General features: G+C 45.7%; 1 protein-coding gene across 1 annotated transcript in view; it reads right to left on the bottom strand.

The window, feature by feature from the left end:
- The window catches only part of LOC144762674 (uncharacterized), a 65,313-nt gene extending 43,792 nt beyond the window's left edge, over nt 1-21,521 (bottom strand). The window contains exons 1-2 of the mRNA XM_078647911.1: nt 21,437-21,521; nt 19,252-19,341 (exon numbers count right to left, since the gene is read on the bottom strand). Coding sequence (XP_078504037.1) covers nt 19,252-19,268 — 17 coding nt within the window. The 5' untranslated portion in view covers nt 19,269-19,341; nt 21,437-21,521. The remainder of the gene's footprint in view (nt 1-19,251; nt 19,342-21,436) is intronic.

Genomic DNA, 21,521 nt, shown 5'->3' on the forward strand with positions numbered 1-21,521 from the left:
GAATGTTTTACCTAAGGTGTTGTATCTATTTCGAGCAGTTCCGCTGGAAATATCTGTGGCACAATTGCAGCACCTGCAGTCTATTTGCTCTAAGTTTCTCTGGGCCCCGGGTAAACCAAGACGAGCAATGAGATTCATGACTCTACCTATTGATCGGGGGGGGGGCTTGCTATTCCGGATTTTGCCTTTTACTTTTATGCTTGTTTTGTTTTTTTTTTTGGTTAAATTTTTTTATTGAGCAATCATATAAAATACAAGGATGGGCCCACAACCACACGGGCTGGCCGCTAAGGCACATAGCATTACACATGAATTAAACAATCATTTCCGAGGCCAGGCCAAATCATAGAATGAAATTGCTCCAGACAGAGAACAGGATACAACTATTTTCTATATAAAACATGAAAATAACGAACACAAAAACAAGGCGAGTGCAATAATCAAGTCAGCCCAAAAAGCAGCGGGGAAGGTCACTAGACAGGAGAACAGACGTAAATCAATGAGATTCGGTAAGGCCGTGAGGGGGGGGCGAGCAGGGAGGACAGGAAGATCCTAGAACAGAGTGAAAAAATTCCGGGAACGTCGGCCTAAGGAGACAGGGTAACATCGGAGGTGGCAACCAAGGGAGGGGTACAAATTTCTCCACGGTATGCATTCCATTGACCCCAGATTTTCGTCCACGCCCCTGGCCTGCCCCTAGCCACGTAGACTGTCTTCTCTCGGAACATGGACCAGTCCATGTTGCCTTCCCACACCGAAACGTCAGGAGGTCGGGATGCGCCCCAGAGTTGCGCAATGTCGCGCTTCGCGACCATGTAACCCAGGGTCGCCCATCTAGTCTGGGCCACAGAGTAATCGGAGGGTTCCCACACATTCAGCAGGCATCGTCGGGCCTCAGGTCGCAAGGCAACACCCGTCACTACAGTCATTATCGCAAGCACATCCACCCAAGAGGCCGCCACCACAGGACACTCCCAAAGTATGTGCAAAAAAGTAGCGCTCATCCCACAGCCACGCTTACACAAACCATCTGGGGAAAAACCCATCACGACTAGACGCGGACCAGTCACATACACCCGGTGGAGGATCTTAAGTTGCACCAAACGAAGACGGGCGGGAATGGCGACCTCCTTTGGGGAGGAGAGTGCCGACTGCCAGTCCTCGTCATCCAGTTCCAATCCATCACCGACCCACATCTCCCGGAGTCGGACCAACAAATCCGCACGGTTATGAATCAGTTTCTTGTAGATGAGCGAGATAGTGCTGTCGGGCAAGTGTCCATCTAGTACACGATCTTCAAGGGGGGAAGACTCGGGTAGGGTCACATCAGGAGTCAAAACCGAGGCCAAGGCATGTCGGACTTGCAGGTACCGGAAAAACTCTCTATCACTCAAGTCGTATTCCGCCTTAAGGGCCTGGAATGACTTCACGCGACCATTCACACAAACGACACCCACCTTACTAATCCCAATCACATCCCAGCGTTCAAAACCCTTAGTAGACCAGAGACATCCCAAACGTTCAGAAGCATAAAGCGGAGTCGCCAGTGTCAGTCGATCCTCCCACCCCAAACTCACATTCGCAGCACGCCACACTTTGACCGCCGCCCTGGACGGGCCCACAAGATGGCTCCCGGCTGATCTAGAGTACAGCGCTCTATTAAAGTCCCCACCCGGCAACTGGAGCCTATCCATCTCAAAAGCCGGATCGCGACCCGGCGAGTACATCGCGTGATTAATGGCCGATAGCTGAGCAGCCCAGTAGTATCTCTTGATGTCGGGGAGCGCCATGCCCCCGTCATACCAAGGGATAGTAAGTTTCGCAAGGGCTATACGTGGGCGCCCGTCCCAAATCAATTGTCTTTGCAGACTCTCGATTTCTCTGAAATAAGTAGCGGGAATGTCGTCGAAGGAGTTCTGAAGGGCGTAGAGGAACCGCGGCAAGGACATCATTTTAAATAGAGCCGCCCGACCCAGAGGAGACAGGGGTAGCTTACGCCAACGGGCTACATCCAGTCGCAATCGAAGAAGCGGGAGGAGGAGATTACGCTGAAACCGGAGGGAGGGATCCAGGGTAATAAAAATCCCTAAATACTTGAAGCCAGACTGGACCACCTGGATAGGGAACCTGGCCGGCAAAGGGGGCAAAACACCCGAGAGAACATACACGCAGGACTTAGCCCAATTAATAACAAGGCCCGAGTTAGCACCGAACGAAGTAAGAACATCAAATAAGACGTTCAAGGATTTACGCGGGGATGTAAGATATAGAAGAATGTCGTCCGTGTAAAGAGAGACACGGTCTTCAAAGTCCGGTGACCAACGGATCCCTTTGAGTGAAGGCTCCCATCGAAGCCACGCAGCCAACGGTTCCAGGGCCAGCGCGAAAAGCAATGGAGATAAGGGGCAATCTTGACGGGTCCCTCTACCAAGGCCGAAGGGGACAGAAACTCTACCGTTCACCACCACTTGCGCTAAGGGTTCCACATACAACAACTTCACCCATCCGATAAATTCAGGTCCAAAACCAAATTTTTCGAGAGCTGCCCAAAGATAGGGCCACTCAACCGTGTCAAAAGCCATCGAGGCATCCAACGAGGCCAAAATGGCCGGCTCTGTCAGACGCCCCGCCCTCGCAACAGCACCGTGGAGACGACGTAGGTTAAGAGCCGTGTTGCGATGCGGGATAAATCCGGACTGATCCGGATGAACCAAGTCGCTAATGACCGTCAGTAGTCGGGTCGCCAGGAGCTTAGCCAGGACCTTAGGCTCAACATTTAACAGGGAAATGGGCCTATAAGACGAACAAAGGTCTCGCGGTTTCCCGTCCTTGGGAATTACAACTATCGTAGCAAGACGCTGGTCATACGGGAGAATACCCCGTTCTCGGGACTCCAAAAACATAGCACGAAGATGGGGCGCTACCTTGTCAGGGCGTAGCTTGTACAGCTCAATTGGCAACCCGTTCGGGCCCAAGGCCTTGCCCGAACGGAGCGAACGAATGGCAGTCGCTATTTCATCCGTAGTAAAAGGGGACTCTAACGCGACACGGTCTAAATCGGAAACACTGGGCAAAGCTATATCGCGCAACAAAAGGCGAGAGTCAGCCACATCCCGTCCAGACACAGGGGTATAAACCACACGAAAATATTCTGCAAAACATTCCACTATTTCAACCGGGTCTGTCACTTCGACACCATTCGACGACTGAATCACAGGCACCACACGATTCGCTCTCTCTTTCTTATCCAACCACGCCAGCAATTTACCCGCTTTGTCCCCCACATCATACAGACGACCCTGCTGTTCACGAAACATCAATCTAGCCGCATCCGTGACCAAGGATTTATAAGCAAATTGTTTCAGACCAAGGGCGTGGAGTTTATCAGAGGTGACTCCAGACTCTAAGTCGGCCTCCCTCTCCGCAATCTCTGTCTCAAGGTCCACCACCTCCCGATTCCTAGCCTTCTTGGATTTAGCAATAAGGGAAAGGGCCTGCCCACGTATCACTGTTTTAAAAGCCTCCCACAGGGACACAGCAGAGGAAACCGATCCCTCATTGTCCAAAAAATAGGCATCTAAAGACTTAGTCAAAAGGTTTCGGGTCTCAGGGGAGGCAATATACCAGGGGTTAATAGGAGCCACACGGCCCGCCGCCTCCACCCCAAACTCAAAACAAAGCCAGAGCGGAGAATGATCGGAGATGCCCCGGGGGAGGTGTTTGATCTCACGCACCGCTGGCATCTGCGCCGCGGGCATCTGGAAATAATCCAGTCTAGACAGACTCCCATGGGCCCCCGAATGGAAGGTGTATTGGAGCTGGGCAGGATGCATGAGCCTCCAGCAATCCACCAGACCAAATGTGTCCAAAAACCCACCTAGCCATTGTTGGGCCGAAGGAGTATCCCTAGGGGGGTAGCGATCTTGCAGACCGGATATCACAGAATTAAAATCGCCTGCAAGAAAAAGGGTACTGTCAGGAAGGTTCAGCAACACACGGCTCAAATCGGAAAAGGTGGAAGTCTGTAGGCCAGGGGGCACATAAACAGTAAACAAGGAGAGGGTACGACCCTCATAGCGACCCACGAGGACAGCATAACGCCCCCGATCATCAAGGATCACATCATCAATGGCTAGGGGGAGGGAAGCCCGAACAAGGATACCCACCCCCCTGGAACCAGTGGTAAACCCCGAATGTGCAGCAAGGCGATATCCCCACCTATTCATCGCACGACAAGAATTGCCCACCAAATGAGTTTCCTGCAAAAAAACAATATCTGGAGATAAACGGCATAGACATTTTAACACCACGCTCCGCTTAATGCGGTCTCCCAGACCATTAAAATTCCACGAAACCAGCCTCAACCCGCTACCCCCCATCCCACACAGCAACGCAGAAACCCCCCCGCAATGAGCATGACATAAAAATTATCAGAAAGAGGATTGATTCGCCTTGAAAACATAACACTAAAACATCAAACAACCCAATCACCCACCCCCCAACAATGAAGAAAACACCCCCCACCCTGCACCCCTGCAAAATGCTAAATAGCCACCCCAACATGCAGTGTGCCTGTCGCCCAAGAACCCCTATTCTACAAAAAGAACCCCGGAGGAGGAAAGGCTCTGGCCCACCCGCCACCCCGAGTAGGACAGACAATGAAGAGAACACACAAACAGTAGAGGCACTGAGGCATGAAATCCCCGGAGAGTTTACTCTATTCGAGGGCCCAGGTGTAGGCGGATTGTTCAGCTCTCCACGCCACCCTCAGCACCACCCGGGTGGGCGGCGGACTCAGTCCCAGGAGGTCGGTCAGGCAGAGAGTCTATCCAGTCATTTACAGAGTCAGGCCGATCAAAGAAGAAGGTTCGGTCGTTGTACTCGACGCGCAGCCTGGTCGGAAAAAGCATGGCGTAGCGAAGCCCCATGTCCCGGAGACGTTTCTTGACATCACGGAAGCCCATACGCTGTCTCTGGACCTGTTGAGAAAAGTCCGGATAGAAGTTCACCGTGGCGTTCTCAAAGGGCACCGGGCCCTTCACACGCGATGCTTGCAGGATAGCGTCCCGATCCCTATAATGGAAGAGTTTCGCAACAATAGGCCTCGGCGGGGCACCCGGCTTACCCTTGCCCCCCGGAACACGATGGGCACGTTCCACTGCGAAAAACTTAGTCAAACCAGACGGGGAGAGGTGGTTCTGGATCAAGTCCTCAACAAGGAGATCAACAGAGTGAGGTTCTGGATTTTCCGGAACTCCGACCACGCGCACGTTACAGCGACGGGCCCTGTTCTCAAAGTCCTCCAAGCGCCGGGTTACGAGGTCGTTCACCTTACGAAGGTTGCCGATCTCCGTCTGTATCTCCGAAACGTCCTCCATGAGAGTGGATGACTTGAGATCCAATGACTTCAACTTCTCATTGGTTTTCGACAGGTCAGCGCGAATCAAGTTCACGTCAATGGCCACGGTGTCAATTTTGTGGGCCAAAGCTTCATATTGTTGGCCTATCGTCTCCTTCATGGCAGAAATGGCGCCCATGACGTCCTGCAAGGATGGCTCCGTTGACGCATCCACAGTGTGATCACCGGCACTCGATCCGGGCAGGGCGGCTCCGGGAGACCCCTTGGAATGGGTGTAGCGGTCCATAACGTTGGACTGGACCGGGCCCCCACGCAGGGGCGTCTTGGTCTTCCGAGTCTCTCGGTCCCCTCTGCCAGCCATAATAGAACTGCGTCACCAGGAGATCAACCAGGCTCGATGGAATGGCCACCGGAAAGCAGGGCCTCGGGACCAGAGAACCGCAGCCAGGGTACCACTAGTAGGAGGGCCAACAGACAGGAGAAGAAACCAGCCAAAGGCCCGACAGCCGTTCCGTGTCCCGACTTCAGCCCAGGCCAGGCTCCTCTGCCAGATGTCTCAGTCTGAGGCAGAAACGAAACCGAAACTTAAGAGGGGGGTCCACAAGTCGAATCCGCCTGCCGTTGTTGTTCAACTGCAAGACGGCCACTGAGCCTCACCCAGTCCCGGGCGTACCCCGAGGGCGGAGCCCGAAAGTTCGAATCGATGTAACTCCGGCACCCCGGGTCCAAATCAAATTTCAAAAAGTCCAGGGCAATCAGCCCAGTGTCCTCTACACAAATCCTCGTAAAAAGTCAGGATTAATTCAGGATATCATGCCGGGAGTGGCGGGGGTCCGGGGAGCGCTGTGCTCACGCGGCCATCTCGGATGCCCGCCAAGCTCCTCCTCTGTTTTTTTTTTTTTTTTTTTTTTAAATGCGTATTTTATTAACTGGAGAAGATGTTAGTAATAGGGCGGAGGTCCCGTCTATTTTCCAGGTTCTGTTGGGTCCTGTGGCACGTCAATGCTTTTTTAAACAAATTGATGGCAGTTATTAGAAGCGTACAAGGTTTAAGGTACTTATATCAGCTTTTAATGTCTGGAAAAGAATACGAAAGCTTTGCTCAGTTGAGAACATTTCCCGGTATACTCCAACAAATGATGTAAATATTCTTCCTTCTATCTTCTGGGATACTACTGCTGTTGGCTGGAGGGGAAAGGCTGTTGTTCACCAGGGGGATTTTTTTTGCAATGATGGCTTGCTGATGTCTTATGAAGCATTATCACGACAGCATAATTTGTTTAAAAATCTATTTTTTAAGTTTCTACAACTAAGAGATTTTATTTTTCGGAAAAAACTTAGATCGGATTCTAGTTTAGTAGTCACTGCTGTCCAACGACAGGTTAAAATTGGGGTGTTGTATCAACTATTGTTATCCTGTAGAAAGGATGATCTAGATAAACACAGTGTTAAATGGGCCGCGGTCCTGGGCACAGGGAATTTGAGCTTAAAGGATGCTAGTATTAGATCCAGGGCGACTTTGTTGTCCGCGAACCTGAAAGCTCAATGTTTTAAATTTCAATTTATATTATACCCCTGCATGGATGTTAAAATGGGGGAATGGGCAAGATGGAAAATGCTTTCGATGCCGGGGGGATGATGTAGATATGTTACATATGTTTTTTTCCTGTGTGTGTTTGTCAAATTATATTCAACACATGGAACAGTTTCTGTCTAGAGTAATAGGAGTTCAATTTGCTATAACACCTATAATGATGCTTTTGGGTATTGGACCAGAAGTTGGTAAGGGCACTCCTTTATACAAACATAGATATCTTATTTTTATTGCAATGACTGTTGCCCGACTTTGTATTGCGGCCGAATGGCTACAGCCCGAACCTCCCTCTTTTGATCTATTGAAGGCTAAGATGTATAATTTATTTGTGTTAGAGCATAGTTTGTATTTTGTTAAGGGGGTAAAGAAATGTAAAATCGGGCTTGGAATTTGGGGGAGTTTCTCTGATTATATGTCTACCTGAATCGTTTTTGTTATTTCTGTACTGGCTCATTAAGTTACTGTGGAAAAAATAAATTAAAAAAAATTAAATAAAAACCAAACTTGAGTGCTCACAGTCATTAGTACATTGGCATAAGAATACAAAGGTATATGGTCATAGAAGTCATGTTGTCAAGGCCGCTATACAATACATACATTCAGGAGGGCTCGAGGGGCCCCACCATAAGCGGTGTGAAAAAGGTGAGTATGGTGCGAAGAGGCATCAACCCACCCCTGTCGGAACTATGCTCTGTTCAACTTGAGAGTCGGCAGTCGGGCAGTTAGCCTGCGTGTAAGCCTTGAAAGGCCCCCAAATGTCTTTGACCCGGAATGATCGAGTCAATGTGGTGGAGTAAAGTTCACTGTTGGTGTTGCAGATGGCTAGGCTAAGAAGCTCTCTCTGTACTGTGGGAACGGATTTCTGGCCCCAATGTAGTGCAATTTCTCTTTTAGCGAGTAGCAAACTAAGAGCAGCGAATCTACGTGTGTGCTTAGAGAGGTTCGCTAGAAAGCCCAATAATGCAATCTCGGTTGTGGATTTGAGGGTCAGCTTAATCATATCTCCCAGTGTTTTGTGTACTGCCTCCCAAAATGGTAGTAGTTTGGGGCATGTCCATTAAAGGTGGGCGAAGTCCGCGTAAGGGGTGTTACATTTATGTCAATTATGCGGTCTGGTAGGTTCAAGTGTATGGGATCTGGCCGTGGTAAAATACATTCTACGCAGAAATGTAAAATGTAGTAGCTTGTGCCGGCTATTCAAAGAGACTTCTATTGTTACAGTGCAACATTTGGTCCATTGGTCATCTGTGATGTGGTGACCTAAATCAGCCTCCCAGTCTTTGCGAATTTTGTCGTACTGTACAGGGATTATCTCGGAACAGGGTTTGTACAGTTTGGATATAAGATGGATTCCATCTTGGCTTTCAATGATTGTGGACAAAAGGGTGAACGAATCTGGCTCTAGGGGAAAGCCAGGCAGAGATGACCAAAGTGCCGATCTGACTCGCCCAAGAACAAAGCGATCCATGAAGGAGGCATAATGGAAGCGGTCTTCGTCTGTAATAGAAAAGGCATGCCCACTGGGGCATAAGTCCCCTAGTTTGGCGATGGAAGATTTTGCCAAGGTGCGCTGCACCAGTTTCTCTCCCGTGATTGGTAACCAGAGGGCTTTGGGAAGCAGCAGTGCCAAGGAATAAAGTGTAGATGTGCCGGTGATCCTCTTCAGTTTCTCCCACACACACGCCCATCTTGTGGTGAAAACCATTTGTATGTCATTGGGGTCTCTGGGTATGCCCTTGGGCGGCACCGTTAAAAGCATGTCCGGCAGTACCAGATCTGCCTCAGGGCGGAGATACGGGATCCTAGCGTCGGGATGGAACCAGGCTAAGTCGTAACTACATTGGGCCACTAAATAATACAACCACTATAATCCGGCACCCCGACACCCCCTCTCTCATACGGAAGGACCAAGATCTGCCAGTGTACCCGGGGATGTTTACCTCCCCAGAACAATTTTATAAGATGTGAACGCAATGTAACAAAGAAACTGTTAGGGAGTGGAATGGGGATGTTGTTAAACAGATATAAAAATGTAGGAAGCACAATCATTTTGATGAGAGCCACTCTGCCAGCCATCGAGAGCGGTAATCGTAACCATCGCTCCACCTGTGTCTCCAGGGCGTTGATGGCTTGGCCACAATTTAGGCGGATAATGTGAACCATGTCCAGATGAAAATGAATGCCCAGGTATTTAACGGAGTCTGTGCACCACTCAAGGGGGAATTCATAGTTCCATCGCAATGTGCTAGGGGTTAAAGGGAAAATAACTGACTTATGCCAGTTGATGCCCAGGCCAGAGTGCTGTCCAAAATGAGTTATTTCCCTGATAAGGGATTCCAGGTTGACGCCTGGCTCCCGAACATAAAGGATGGTGTCATCCGCATAGAGGGATACCAACAAGGGGCCCATGTTGAATTGGAGTCCCCTTTGCAAATGTCTCTGTTGGAAATGGCGGATTAGGGGGTCCATTGCAAGTATAAACAATAATGGGGACAGGGGACAGCCTTGACGAGTGCCGCGGGACAGAAAAAAGGGTTGGGAAAGAGTGCCGTTTAGGCCGAGTCTCGCTGTGAGGTGACTGTATAATAATTCTGTGGTGACAATGAATCCCATTGGCATCCCCATTCGGCGCATGATAGACACAAAAAAGGACCACTCAGGAGAATTTAACGCTTTCTAGGTGTCTGATAAAATGGCGGCAGCTGGGACCTCAGGGTTTGTTGTATGGGGGCCGGAGCAACTGTGCCAGGACTAGGCCCGGTCACTCTCCTTCGCCATAGTGCTGTGCGGTTGAATATTTGCCTAGAAGCAGTATTTCCCAGTCAGCAGTCTCTTTGTATTCGGCGATGAGGGCGAGTCGTGATTTCTTGACTCTGTGTTGGGGCAGCTAGTTATGTTGCTATATACATCTCTTTTAAGTCACGCTCAAGGCGAGAGAGAGTTGAACAGAGAGATTTTAGGACTCTGGCATGCTTAGCGATGCAGACCCTCTAATGTATGTCAAAGATTCAAAGATTCAAAATAAGCTTTATTCGATATTTAGCAAAGAAATATCATATAAGCGTACATTTTTATACAGTAATTTAAAAAACAAAATAATGGAAAAAGAACAAAAGAAAACGTAAAATTCCATTTCGAGATTCATCGATGGCCTAGACAACGGTTTACAAACGCACTGTTAGGAAAATAATTAAAAATCAGCGTTTAAAAACAAGATTTAAGAACGAGAATAATTATCAACGTTATCATTCTTGGGATTTCCTGAATTTGATCAATAATTTTAAGAACTGTTCCATGATAGAAATCACCTCCCGGTCTTCAAGTTCTTGCAGACGCTCGAAGGCGATTTTAGAGCGCCTAATACCCCATCTCTTTAATAGGGGTAACAAAAGGGCTTTCCGCAAAGACACATAATATTTACAAAAAAGAATTGTATGGATGTTCGTTTGGTTTGACAATTCGTCGCAAGGACAGGGGCAAAGATTCTGAGCCCAATCATTACACATAGGAAAGGTTACAAGGCGATAGAAAGAACCCAGTCTAAATCTCGTAAGCAACATCCTCGAGTAGCATGTGAACTCTGATGAGAGATATAATTGTAGACCCTTATGGGATGTCACCCTTTGATAAGCCTGGATGTTTTTAAGATGTTTTTGCTTATTCCACCTAGTTGTTTCCAGGTGGGCCATTAGGGTCTTTCTTAGGGTTTTTCTTGTAATATCTTCCAGTAGCGAAGGATCTGTAAACCACTCTGGATGTCCAATCTCACTCAAAAAAATTTTGACATAGGTCAGCCATTTCGATTGGTTGACGGTTTTTGCCCCTTCCAATTTTAGGATATCCAATATCACTTCTCTGTTTAAAGCATTCTCGGCGGTAGTCCAGATTTTGTGCCAGAGAAGGAGAGGCTCAGATTTTATAGTGTCTGCTATATATGGCAAATCCAGTTCAATATGCATCATGTACACAGAGGTTGCTTTTGTTGTGGCCAGGAGATATCTTAGGAATTGGTTTTCCACTATCTGTAGGGATAAAATATGCTTATCTATTCCCCAAAGTCCAGCCCCATAGGTGGCAGTAGAGACACATTTCGCTTTATATATGATTGTTAGTTGTTTCACAGGCCTCCCCCCTATCTTCCCTGCGAAATCTCGGAGACCACCAATGGCTCTAACAAACGCCAGTTTCCTCTTCTCTATTGCCGATTTCCATGTTAATTTTTTGTGTAGACAAATGCCCAGGTATGTAAATGCCTCCACTGTCTCAAGTCTTTCGCCCTCAATAAACACGGGGCAAGGGATTTTTTTATGCCTTTTATTACATAGCATTGTGTGCGTTTTACCTATGTTCACTTTCAGGCCCCTATTATTCATGAACACTGTGAATGCAGAAACAGCCTTTTGTAGACCCACTCTGGTCTGGGAAAGAATCGCCGCGTCGTCTGCGTATAGCAGAATTGGGATAGATTGACCGCCTATTTTTGGGAAATCACACTCGATGGTTTTGAGATGTTCGCCAATGGCATTTATATAGAGGGAGAAAAGCAGGGGGGCTAAGATGCACCCCTGCCTAACCCCTCTGTTGATGTTGAAGCGTGGCGAGCACTCTCCCTTGAGGCCAAATCGGACTCTGGCACCGGCATTTCTGTATAAGGCCTTAATAAAAAGGAGAATTGATGGATCTATCCCCAATTGTATTAAAATGTCCCATAGTTGGTCGTGAAGCACACAGTCGAATGCTGAAGTCAAATCTATGTATGTTATGTACAGATTTTGCTTTTTTATATCGACATATTTGGACATAATGAGATGTAGATTGAGGGTCTGTTCTATAGTTCCTCTGCCTGATCGAAAACCATATTGCAAGTTCGACAGTATGTTCTTATCTTCTGTCCAGTTAGTTAATCGTTTCAGGATGATACGTCCAACAATTTTCATTAGGGTATCAAGCAGGGATATTGGTCTATAGCACGATGGCAGGTGCCTATCTCCTTTTTTAAAAATTGGTATTACTATTGCCTCCGCCCATGATGGTAATAGATCAAAAGTATTTATGGAGTTTAGAACAGAGGTCAATAGGGGGGCCCAAAATGCTATTTCTGCCCTGTACACATCCGCCGGGATGCCATCCGGACCAGGGGCCTTCCCAGGGGGTGTTTCCCTAATGGCCAATTCAACCTCCTGGAACGAGAATACAATTTTAGGTAGACTCTCTGGAGATGAGTTTAAAATTGGTGGTAAAGTAGAATCTGATATAGAGGTGTTTGAGCACGTGGGTTTACTATATAATTTTTGGAAATAGTCCGCCCACGTCTCACCAGTTATTGCCAATTCGAGAAACCTCTCGGGCAATACTACCCATGGCAGGGGAGCATTGATAAGTTTCCAGAAGGCTGACATGTCCCCAATTTCAGAAGTTTTCACCAAGTTCTGCCATGCTTCCATTTTCAATGCCCTTTTTCTATTTTTAATAACTAGGCGATAGTGTGTTCTAGCCTGTCGAATATCTAGGAATGGTTTGGGTGTTACACGCAGCAAATTCTTTAGAGATTTTAAAGCCATAGTACAATCGTGATCGAACCACCCTTTGTGTACACTGGGTCCGGATTTATACTGGCGCGTAAGTAATGCTTTTAGTGTAGTCTGAATTTTGATAAAGGCTTTACAAATGACATTAGGGTTTTCATTGTTGGAAAGACAAATATGAATCTCCTCCATCCTCTTGGTGACTAAATTTTTTAGAAGATTGTTCGGGTTAATTTTATTCCATTTAACGGTATAACCGTTTATGGCTCCAATTTGAATTGGTTGGTCATGTCTTACCTCTAAACTTTTTAAATCCCTAAGTTGAGAGGGACACTCAACAGATATAGACAAGGGATAGTGGTCACTGTGAGGGTGGTTAAGGGTGTCCCTACCTGATATTAGTGAAGCATGATTTTTTGAGAAAAGTATGAAATCTATAATAGAGTTCATTCCTCTGCCATAAAAAGTTGTTTTAAACGTTCTCGGGATGTGAAGGAGCTCATTTGCGAAATGTAGATTGAAAAAGGCCACAAAATTATTAAGCAGATCCCCCGATTTTTTATGTTGGAAATGGTTAAAAGTAGCGTCGGGAGAATCCAACTCATGTGGCTCATGGATATCACACGCATCTCTCTTTGAATTGGGGCAGATGTGACAATTAAAATCGCCCATGAATAGTATTGCACACTCGCCCCCAGAGGAAGCTTTGATCGTTAGAACGGTTTGGTGTAAGTTCTCCAATGCTTTCTCTAGCTGTTCCACAGTCAAATTATTATAGAAATTGACAATAATCAATAAAAGAGACGGGGCAATATCCATGACAATTACCTGGAATGAGTCCCCAAGTAACGTTTTTCTAATCCTGTGGGCAACAGCTACACTAATATACATACAAAGTCCTCCTTTGTGTCTGCCCTGTTTGCTCATAGACGCTGGTGAATGGAATGTTTGAAAACCCTGTAGATGGATGGGAGAAATCACCCAAGTTTCCTGAAAACACAGGATGGAGAACTGATTTACCACCTTTATCCAGTCTGGTAATATCATTTTTGAAGAGAGACCCGCCAAATTCCAAGAGAGGCAGTGTAAAGGAGAAATTTTGTGGCTATGTCCCGTGTGTGACGAGGAAGTGTTGTTAATGGGTTTTAGTCCTGAACATGGTACACCTTTAGTTTTGCCCCTTTCAATGGGTTTTTCACTATTTCTAGATATGTTTGCAAATAGGTTTTTATCAAGCCCTTCACCCAGATCAGGCTGAGTGGCATGGAGATGGACAGGGGATCTTACAGCATACCTACTACCCGTGTTTTCTTTGCCTTGTAAGAGTCACTCTACATCGTCAAGACCGTAGAGTGGCTCATAGAAATTATGACAAGGAAAATTCCAGGACGAATTTATAAAAGGGGAAGGTTGAGGATGTCCCACAGGGTTATATCGTAATGTAGGGAATTGCCTATACTCGTTAAAAGGGAAAGATGTCTGTTCCCTTGCTCGGTGCCTTGTGGAATATTTATCGTAAAATGATCTTCTAGGCTGTACCATTGAGGAATTTCCATAAGCAATTTTTGATTGATGTGACTTAGACGGCATTAGTGATTCAGGATAAAAATAAGCAACTGATTTAGGCGATATTGGACCCCTGCTAAACCCAGAAAACCAGTCTAAGATGTGTGTGATGACCCTTGCGTCTTTAAACGTAACAATTACAACGTCCCCATCAATATCTTTCGGACGAATTCCGACCCAATTTGTTCTTCTTACCATTACTATATCGCCATTTATATGGGGAGGTAGGGGTCTGTTCTCACGGAGCCAGAAAATCACCTTGTTTTTTAGGCTATGGTGATTTTCATAACCTCCTTTAGCAGATAGTGGTAATGGTAAAACCCCCGTTAGAACTATAACGTTTTGTGATGCCGCGGGGGGTAAATCAGCATACCTTTCACTTACACGTTTCTCATGTTGTACAGTGGTTCTAGTTTTTTCCAATATGGCCTGGCGATTGCCCATTTTTGCCGAAGCCATAAGCGAATTTATTTGAAGCTTTTGCTCCTGAGTATTAGGAGGAGCATTTGAGAGTGGAGCAGGATTTTGTTTAAGTGCCACCTTCTCAATTGATTTTGACAAATGGGTTCTTTGTTGATTGGTAGAGATCGTGTCATTTATAGAATTGTGCTCCACAGTCTTTTGTTCTTTATTAATCATTTTTTCTGCAGGTGTCCGGGAAATGGGATTTATTATGGACGTGGAAGATTTTAGGGTGCTCTGAATTTTATCTCCACTTTTAAGGATCGGAGGGGCTTCCTGGGCCCTTTTACCCGGTTTATTTTGAGGGTGGGTTCCCAACAAGGTATCCAACTGAGTGCCTAGTCTCTTCACTCTCTCGAGGATAGGTATTAATAGTGCCTTGATAAGGTGTTCCATAGCATCCACAAAGTCTTTAATTGTTGGGGGGACACTAGAAGTCAGTGTCTCCCTTGGTAAAGTGGATGGCCCCTCTGCAATTTGTAGCAGATCTTTAGTTAGTTGGTCCTCAGCTGATAGGAGGGGTTTAGATAACCTTTTTGCTGGGGCTCTTTTTCGACGTTTTTTTGGTGGAGATCGAATGATAGCCTGTTTCTTTTTGGATGGATTTATAACGGGTAAGGATTTATCTGGACTTAATACGACAGGTAAAGGTTGGAACATTGTTAACGTTTGTGTAATCAGAGGGGACGGAGCTACAATAATGTCCGGTGGGACAAACTCAGCAATCTTTGGCAAGTTTTGAGTGACCAAGTCAATAAGATCGATGGTAGTGGTAGTAATATTATTAACCAATTGTGAGGGGGACGGTGTAGATGTACCATTTTCCTGGGAAAAATAGGATTGAAATAATAAAGGAACATTATCTGTATTCATTAAGTCCCCGTCAGTGTTTTCAAGGGACGAATTTACAGAGAGAGGCTCAGGGGTTGGCGTCAAACAAGAATCTAGGGTGGTGTTTTTAAGTTGCTCTATGGATTGTCGCCTGGCGATGCGGCGCTCCGCCAGAGTCAGATCTCTGTCTTGTTCGCCAATTGCTTTCAAAAAGAATTTATCCAAAGGTCCCAGGATTGTGCTCCCTTCAGTAGTTCTAGGGCCTTCAGTTCCCATTTTAGACATCTTCACTACCTGGACAGGAGTATTTACCGAAAGGGGCACCTGAAGGGGGGGTGGCCCGACCCGGCCTTCTCGGGCCTTTGAGGGCCGTAGAGGGCCCGCCCTTTGCCCGGGCTTCGCCCCGGGCTAAACCCCGCGCACGTCCCGCGATGCGCGTTGTAGGCCTCGCTTAAATGTCTGTAAGGATAGAGGGGGCGGGGCACTGGGAGGGGGCGCGGCTCACGCGGGAAGAGGGAACAGCTGATGTTGCTAGCGCTGTCCCTCGCAGTCCCGGGGCCGCACCTCTCACCTCCTCTGCGGCCGCGCTTCTCCTCCCTCAGTGCGTCGCTGGAACAGTGGAAGGCTACTCCTGTAGCAAGGTCTGGTCAGGACGTGACAAACACTGGATTACACCTCAAGAGCGAGCGGCACCCGCGAAGCGGGGGCCGCGAGAGGTAAAGTACTCCTTTGTTGGGGGCGGGGCACTGGGAGGGGGCGCGGCTCACGCGGGAAGAGGGAACAGCTGATGTTGCTAGCGCTGTCCCTCGCAGTCCCGGGGCCGCGCCTCTCACCTCCTCTGCGGCCGCGCTTCTCCTCCCTCAGTGCGTCGCTGGAACAGTGGAAGGCTACTCCTGTAGCAAGGTCTGGTCAGGACGTGACAAACACTGGATTACACCTCTAATGTATGTCTTAAAACCCTCCCACAACACTGCCCGGGAGTCTACTGAGCCCGTATTAATGGTGAAATATTCTTCAATCGCCTCGTATACCTCAGAATAAAAGAGGTCATTGTTGAGGGCCCGACTGGGAAACAGCATTGTCACTCGTATTCATCGGGTCTGGGCATCTTAAGAAGAAGGCTAACCGGGGAGTCATCTGAATATATTCTCGGAAGTGTAACACTTGATTGGTACCAGCAGAAGATGTCAGGGGAGCGCAACCAATAATCTATCCTCGTCCAGGTGTTGGGGTGGCTGGAGTAGTGCGTATATTTAGTGCTGAAGGGGTTGCACGCTCGCCATATGTCGCATAGAGACAATTGTTCACAGAATTCTGATACGGCTCTGCGAGCGCATGGTTCAGTGCCAGGGGAGCTTGCGGCGCTGTCTAAAACGGGGTTGAGAACTAAGTTGAGATCCCCTCCTGCCAGCAATAAGGTAGAGTCTAACTTAGCGAGCTGGGCCTGTAGGGAATAAAAGAATTCCGGGAAATCAGTGTTCGGAGCATAGACGCATACCAGGGTGATGTTGTGACCCATCAAGAGGCCTGTAACTATTGTAAATCTACTTTCATCATCCCTAATGATGGAATGGGGAGTGAAGGGCACCCTGTTATGTATGATAATAGCTGTGCCCCGGGAATAGCTACTGAAGTTGGAAAAATATCTATGTGTGCCCCAGCTAGAGGTGAATCGTGCATGGTTATTTTTGGGCAGGTGTGTTTCTGTAAGAAAGCAACATCGACATTGTGACGTAACAAATATTGAACAATCTGTTGTTTCTTGCCATTGTCATTCAGGCCTCTGACATTCCAGGATAACAGGGATAAGTCATAAGGGCCATAAACGTTACCTAACTGCGCCCTCTAAAAGTCTTGACAGACATAGCTAATGAAAGCAATCGTTGATAAACATTTAAGAGGACAGTGAGCCTGACAACATCTTAGTTGTATTACATAAAATGAAATGCTAAAATGGACATTTATGGCGCATGTGTTGGAAGATTATTATTGGCTCATATTGTATTTTTAGAGAAACAAGGAAAGTTGAAATTACTCCTTATAACCTGCCAGTTATGACAGATCATCCTAATAATTTTCAATCTAATCATATTGAAGTATTTTAGAGAATAACATTGAAATATACTGCTTTTGTTTACGATGCATCAGTTGTGTTTCACAGTTAATCAGAGTTTTTTTACTTACAACTGATGTGGTATCCCCAGTAATCAGACAGAATACAGATGTGTTGCCCAAAAAAGAATCTCTGTAGACTGGACTTGCTAGGACTCGTTAAGACAAATCACCTATGCACACTCTCGTATATACAATAGTTTTGTCAAAGTGGACATAGAAAGCAAAGGACACAAAGCCTATCAAACAAATAATTTCAAATAACACAAAATTATAACAAATCTTGTCCTTGGAGTAGGTTGATTCAACAGTAGTGTCTTTAATGTTCAAAAGAAACCAGCCGACACGCGTTTCGTCGCACAGGGGACAGTTTCCCGCGACTCCTCAGGGCTAGAAATAAAAAAAGTGTTGTTGCGGAAGTCGCTCTGTCGGTGATAATTCCGACCCGACAGGGCCCAGGACTTGTAGGTGGGCAATGGTGGTCGTTCTCAATCTTCCAGGATCCAAAGATGCTGGAGAAAGGGTATCGGACGGGTATAAAGGACACTCCAGATGGAGGGATAGATAGTCCGGGATGTATAGTAAGAGCTCGCTGTTGTTCAAACAGCTGATTTAGAAAGATAACGATGAGGATAAGGAACACATTTTTAGTTAAGAAAGTCTGTAAATGGCAGACAGGTGCCATTTACAGACTTTACAGAAATTAGTTCCTTATCCTCATAGTTATCTTTCTAAATCAGCTGTTTTAACAACAGCGAGCTCTTACTATACATCCCAGACTATCTATCCCTCCATCTGGAGTGTCCTTTATACCCGTCCGATACCCTTTCTCCAGCATCTTTGGATCCTGGAAGAGTGAGAACGACCACCATTGCCCACCTACAAGTCCTGGGCACTGTCGGGTCGGAATTATCACCGACAGAGCGACTTCCGCAACAACACTTTTTTTATTTCTAGCCCTGAGGAGTCGCGGGGAACTGTCCCCTGTGTGACGAAACACGTGTCGGCTGGTTTCTTTCGAACATTAAAGCCACTACTGTTGAATCAACCTACTCCAAGGACAAGATTTGTTATCATTTTGTGTTATTTGAAATTATTTGTTTGATAGGCTTTGTGTCCTTTGCTTTCTATGTCCACTTTGACAAAACTATTGTATATACAAGAGTGTGCATAGGTGATTTGTCTTGTAGTTAATACAGTGGTGGCTTAGGCTATCACTGAAATTGGGGGGTTATAGGGCTTATCCCCTCCACCTCTTTGCACTTCACATCTCACTTGAACGGACACATACCAAGCGCTAACTATTAGCTGTGCGCCCTTTCTCTACCTGACTAAAAACCCTTCGTCTAGATCCTTTTGCTAGGACTCTTTGCCCGGCTTAGAGGATATGTTTTTTCACAAGAGATTCTTATATATTTATTTTGAGATAAAATTGTTAATTCAACTTGTTTTTTAATTTCTGAAGAGCAAGCATCTCGCCTCTCTTCTGCATACTCATAGCAAAGATGTGAATGGCTATCCTGCTACAGGATGTTTCGCTCATCAAAGTATCTCATTATTTTTGCATATCTCTAAATTGTAGTGGCAGCAGTTTACTTCGTTACTGTTTAGCTTGAAGATATTTCATCATACCGGAGCTCAGCATCCGGAACTGCATAATCTAAATTGGACGATTTTCCTTCAGATTTCAGCTTTAAATGCGTCTTACACAAATAACATGTAACAGAAATACCTCCATGTAGCATAAAGGAAACACTAAAATGTATGATTAATCCCTCTAAGTGACATCCAATTTTACTTACCCAGTCTCCCACAGCATTGTACAGCACGACACTGAACATCACAGAGCTGCTCCCCTGTGTAATTCGGTCTTGAAATGGCCAGACTGATAGCTGTAAATACACGAAAATAGAGCTAGGCACAACCCAGTACAAGGCCCACCTTCATTAACCATCATCTCTGCCCACCACAAATGATCCCTCTCTTATCACTAGACCACACTTCTCAAATCACTCAACTTAAGTAAGGAATGGCTACATAATCATCAAAGTAGTCTTTGACATCATGTGGAATAGCAGACGAAATAGCATTTACCTGGAATGCTATTGGCATCAGTACTCTTTATAGATCCACTCACTTTGAATAGATCTTAATATTAGAAGAGAATCCCACACCATCTAGATATAACACACCAATGTTCACCTTTGCACTTCATAGCAGTACCTTCAAGTGAGATGTTACTAAAGCTACAAGTTGCAAAACATACAGAGGGCACAAGGTGATCACTTTACAGTCATATCTTTAGTTCTGCAACATTCAGAGGCACTCTCTTCCCCGTACACACTGGCATGTATCAGAACCCCAGTACAAATACTGTTATTCTTAAGGATTCTTAATGGAGCATTCAGTATGCATTAGATGGGGAAGCCATTAAAGTCAGATCAAATAGACCAATATGTCTATATGGAGAAAGTAATCTGATATTTCTCCTAGCTGAATTTGTCTTTTGACCCATGAGATCAATCAATCCACGGAGGTAGATTCAAGTATTTTGGTACATGCCACGTATCATTCAGAGAGATGTAAGGCATGCTGGAGGGAATGAAGGGTTTTGCTTTTTTCTTTATGGTTTAGTGGACCAATTTTTGTCCGCTGTTTACAAGACACTAATCTACAGATTAGGTGAGCAATTTAAATGTGGTGTTCAACAATTCAAGAACCTTCAGAGGGCCGTTGTACTTTCTATGTCAGTAGGGAGATGCTACATTGTTGGAGAAAGACGCCCACGACTGGACAGTAAATATGGTTTTTTAGTTAAACAAAATGATTTCCACTTTTTTTCCATGTGGATTTCATTGTACTTTAATGTATGCATGTGTGTGAGTGTGTATGCTTGTGTATGAATATGTGTTTTTTATTTTTTGCAAATTAATTCTGCTTATTTACATTTGCCTTTTTTAGGGTTCTTTTTAGGTAGATGAAAGAAACATGCAGCCTGAACAGCAAATGGTTAAAAAAGTGTTTCTACCGCTAGCCTTTATAGCATGGGGAAAAAAATCAATGTATCAAAGGCACCAGTGTTGATGATTCTTGGCAACATGTTACTTCCATTAGAGGATTCACATTGCCCACCCATGGTAATATGCTGTCTCTCCCATAATGGTAATATTTCTTGCCAACTTGTGGTCAGACATGGTATAATGCCTTCCCCAAGTAACGTGAGGGCCCTGGGACAATAAATCCTGGCATGTTTTGGGCATCTGTGATCTCTGGCATTACAATAGTCCTTAGAGAATGCTGGGTATTCTTGACATATTGAAAAGTGCCATGGTCTGATGGGTCTGCCATCGAAAATGAAACCAGAATGTGACTGAGAGGGATTGACTAAACATGTTCTTTAGGATATTCTTAAATATTGCTTTTTTATGTTTGATAAGATGTCTATTATGTAGATGCTAAAGGTAGGACTAGGACTTTCTGGAAATTGCCATGTTGTCAGAGTATCCTAGAGGGCATGGATATTACCAGGACAAACATAGCATCTCATTTTCCCCTTATATGTGGTGTCACTAGGGACAGGAATGTTTAAAACAGCCAACATGGAGTTCAAGGCACAACAGAAATCTTAGATGCTTTTCATATCCAATGCAAATTTCTATTGTTTGGGGCACTGCTGAAGGTGATATGAAAATAACTATGATGTTGAACAAACAAGCAATCATACCAAATATTATGTTTCAGGTAAAACGTATTGTAAGGTCACTGGAAAAAATGTTGTTTGAAAAATGTGTCCCAAGATAAGTAAGTATGAATAGCAATGAGTGACTTTTGGTCAAGACAATATTAGAAAGACAAGGAAGAGATGAATGTTAGGTGTCATGCTAAATAACTACACTAGAGCCCATTTCTTCATTTCTAGCATGGGAGGACAAGGGAAACATCCAAGACATGGTTCCAACTCAATTACTAGCCTCCCCTCTCACCTACCATTTCTCTCCCAGCAGCATGATGTATAAGTGTAACCATTTGGAGGATCCCATGTACCATTACACCAGTGGCAGTCCAAATGGGT

This window comes from Lissotriton helveticus, chromosome 6 (genome assembly GCF_964261635.1).
Source record: "Lissotriton helveticus chromosome 6, aLisHel1.1, whole genome shotgun sequence".
In the NCBI taxonomy this organism is placed as follows: Eukaryota; Metazoa; Chordata; class Amphibia; order Caudata; family Salamandridae; genus Lissotriton; species Lissotriton helveticus.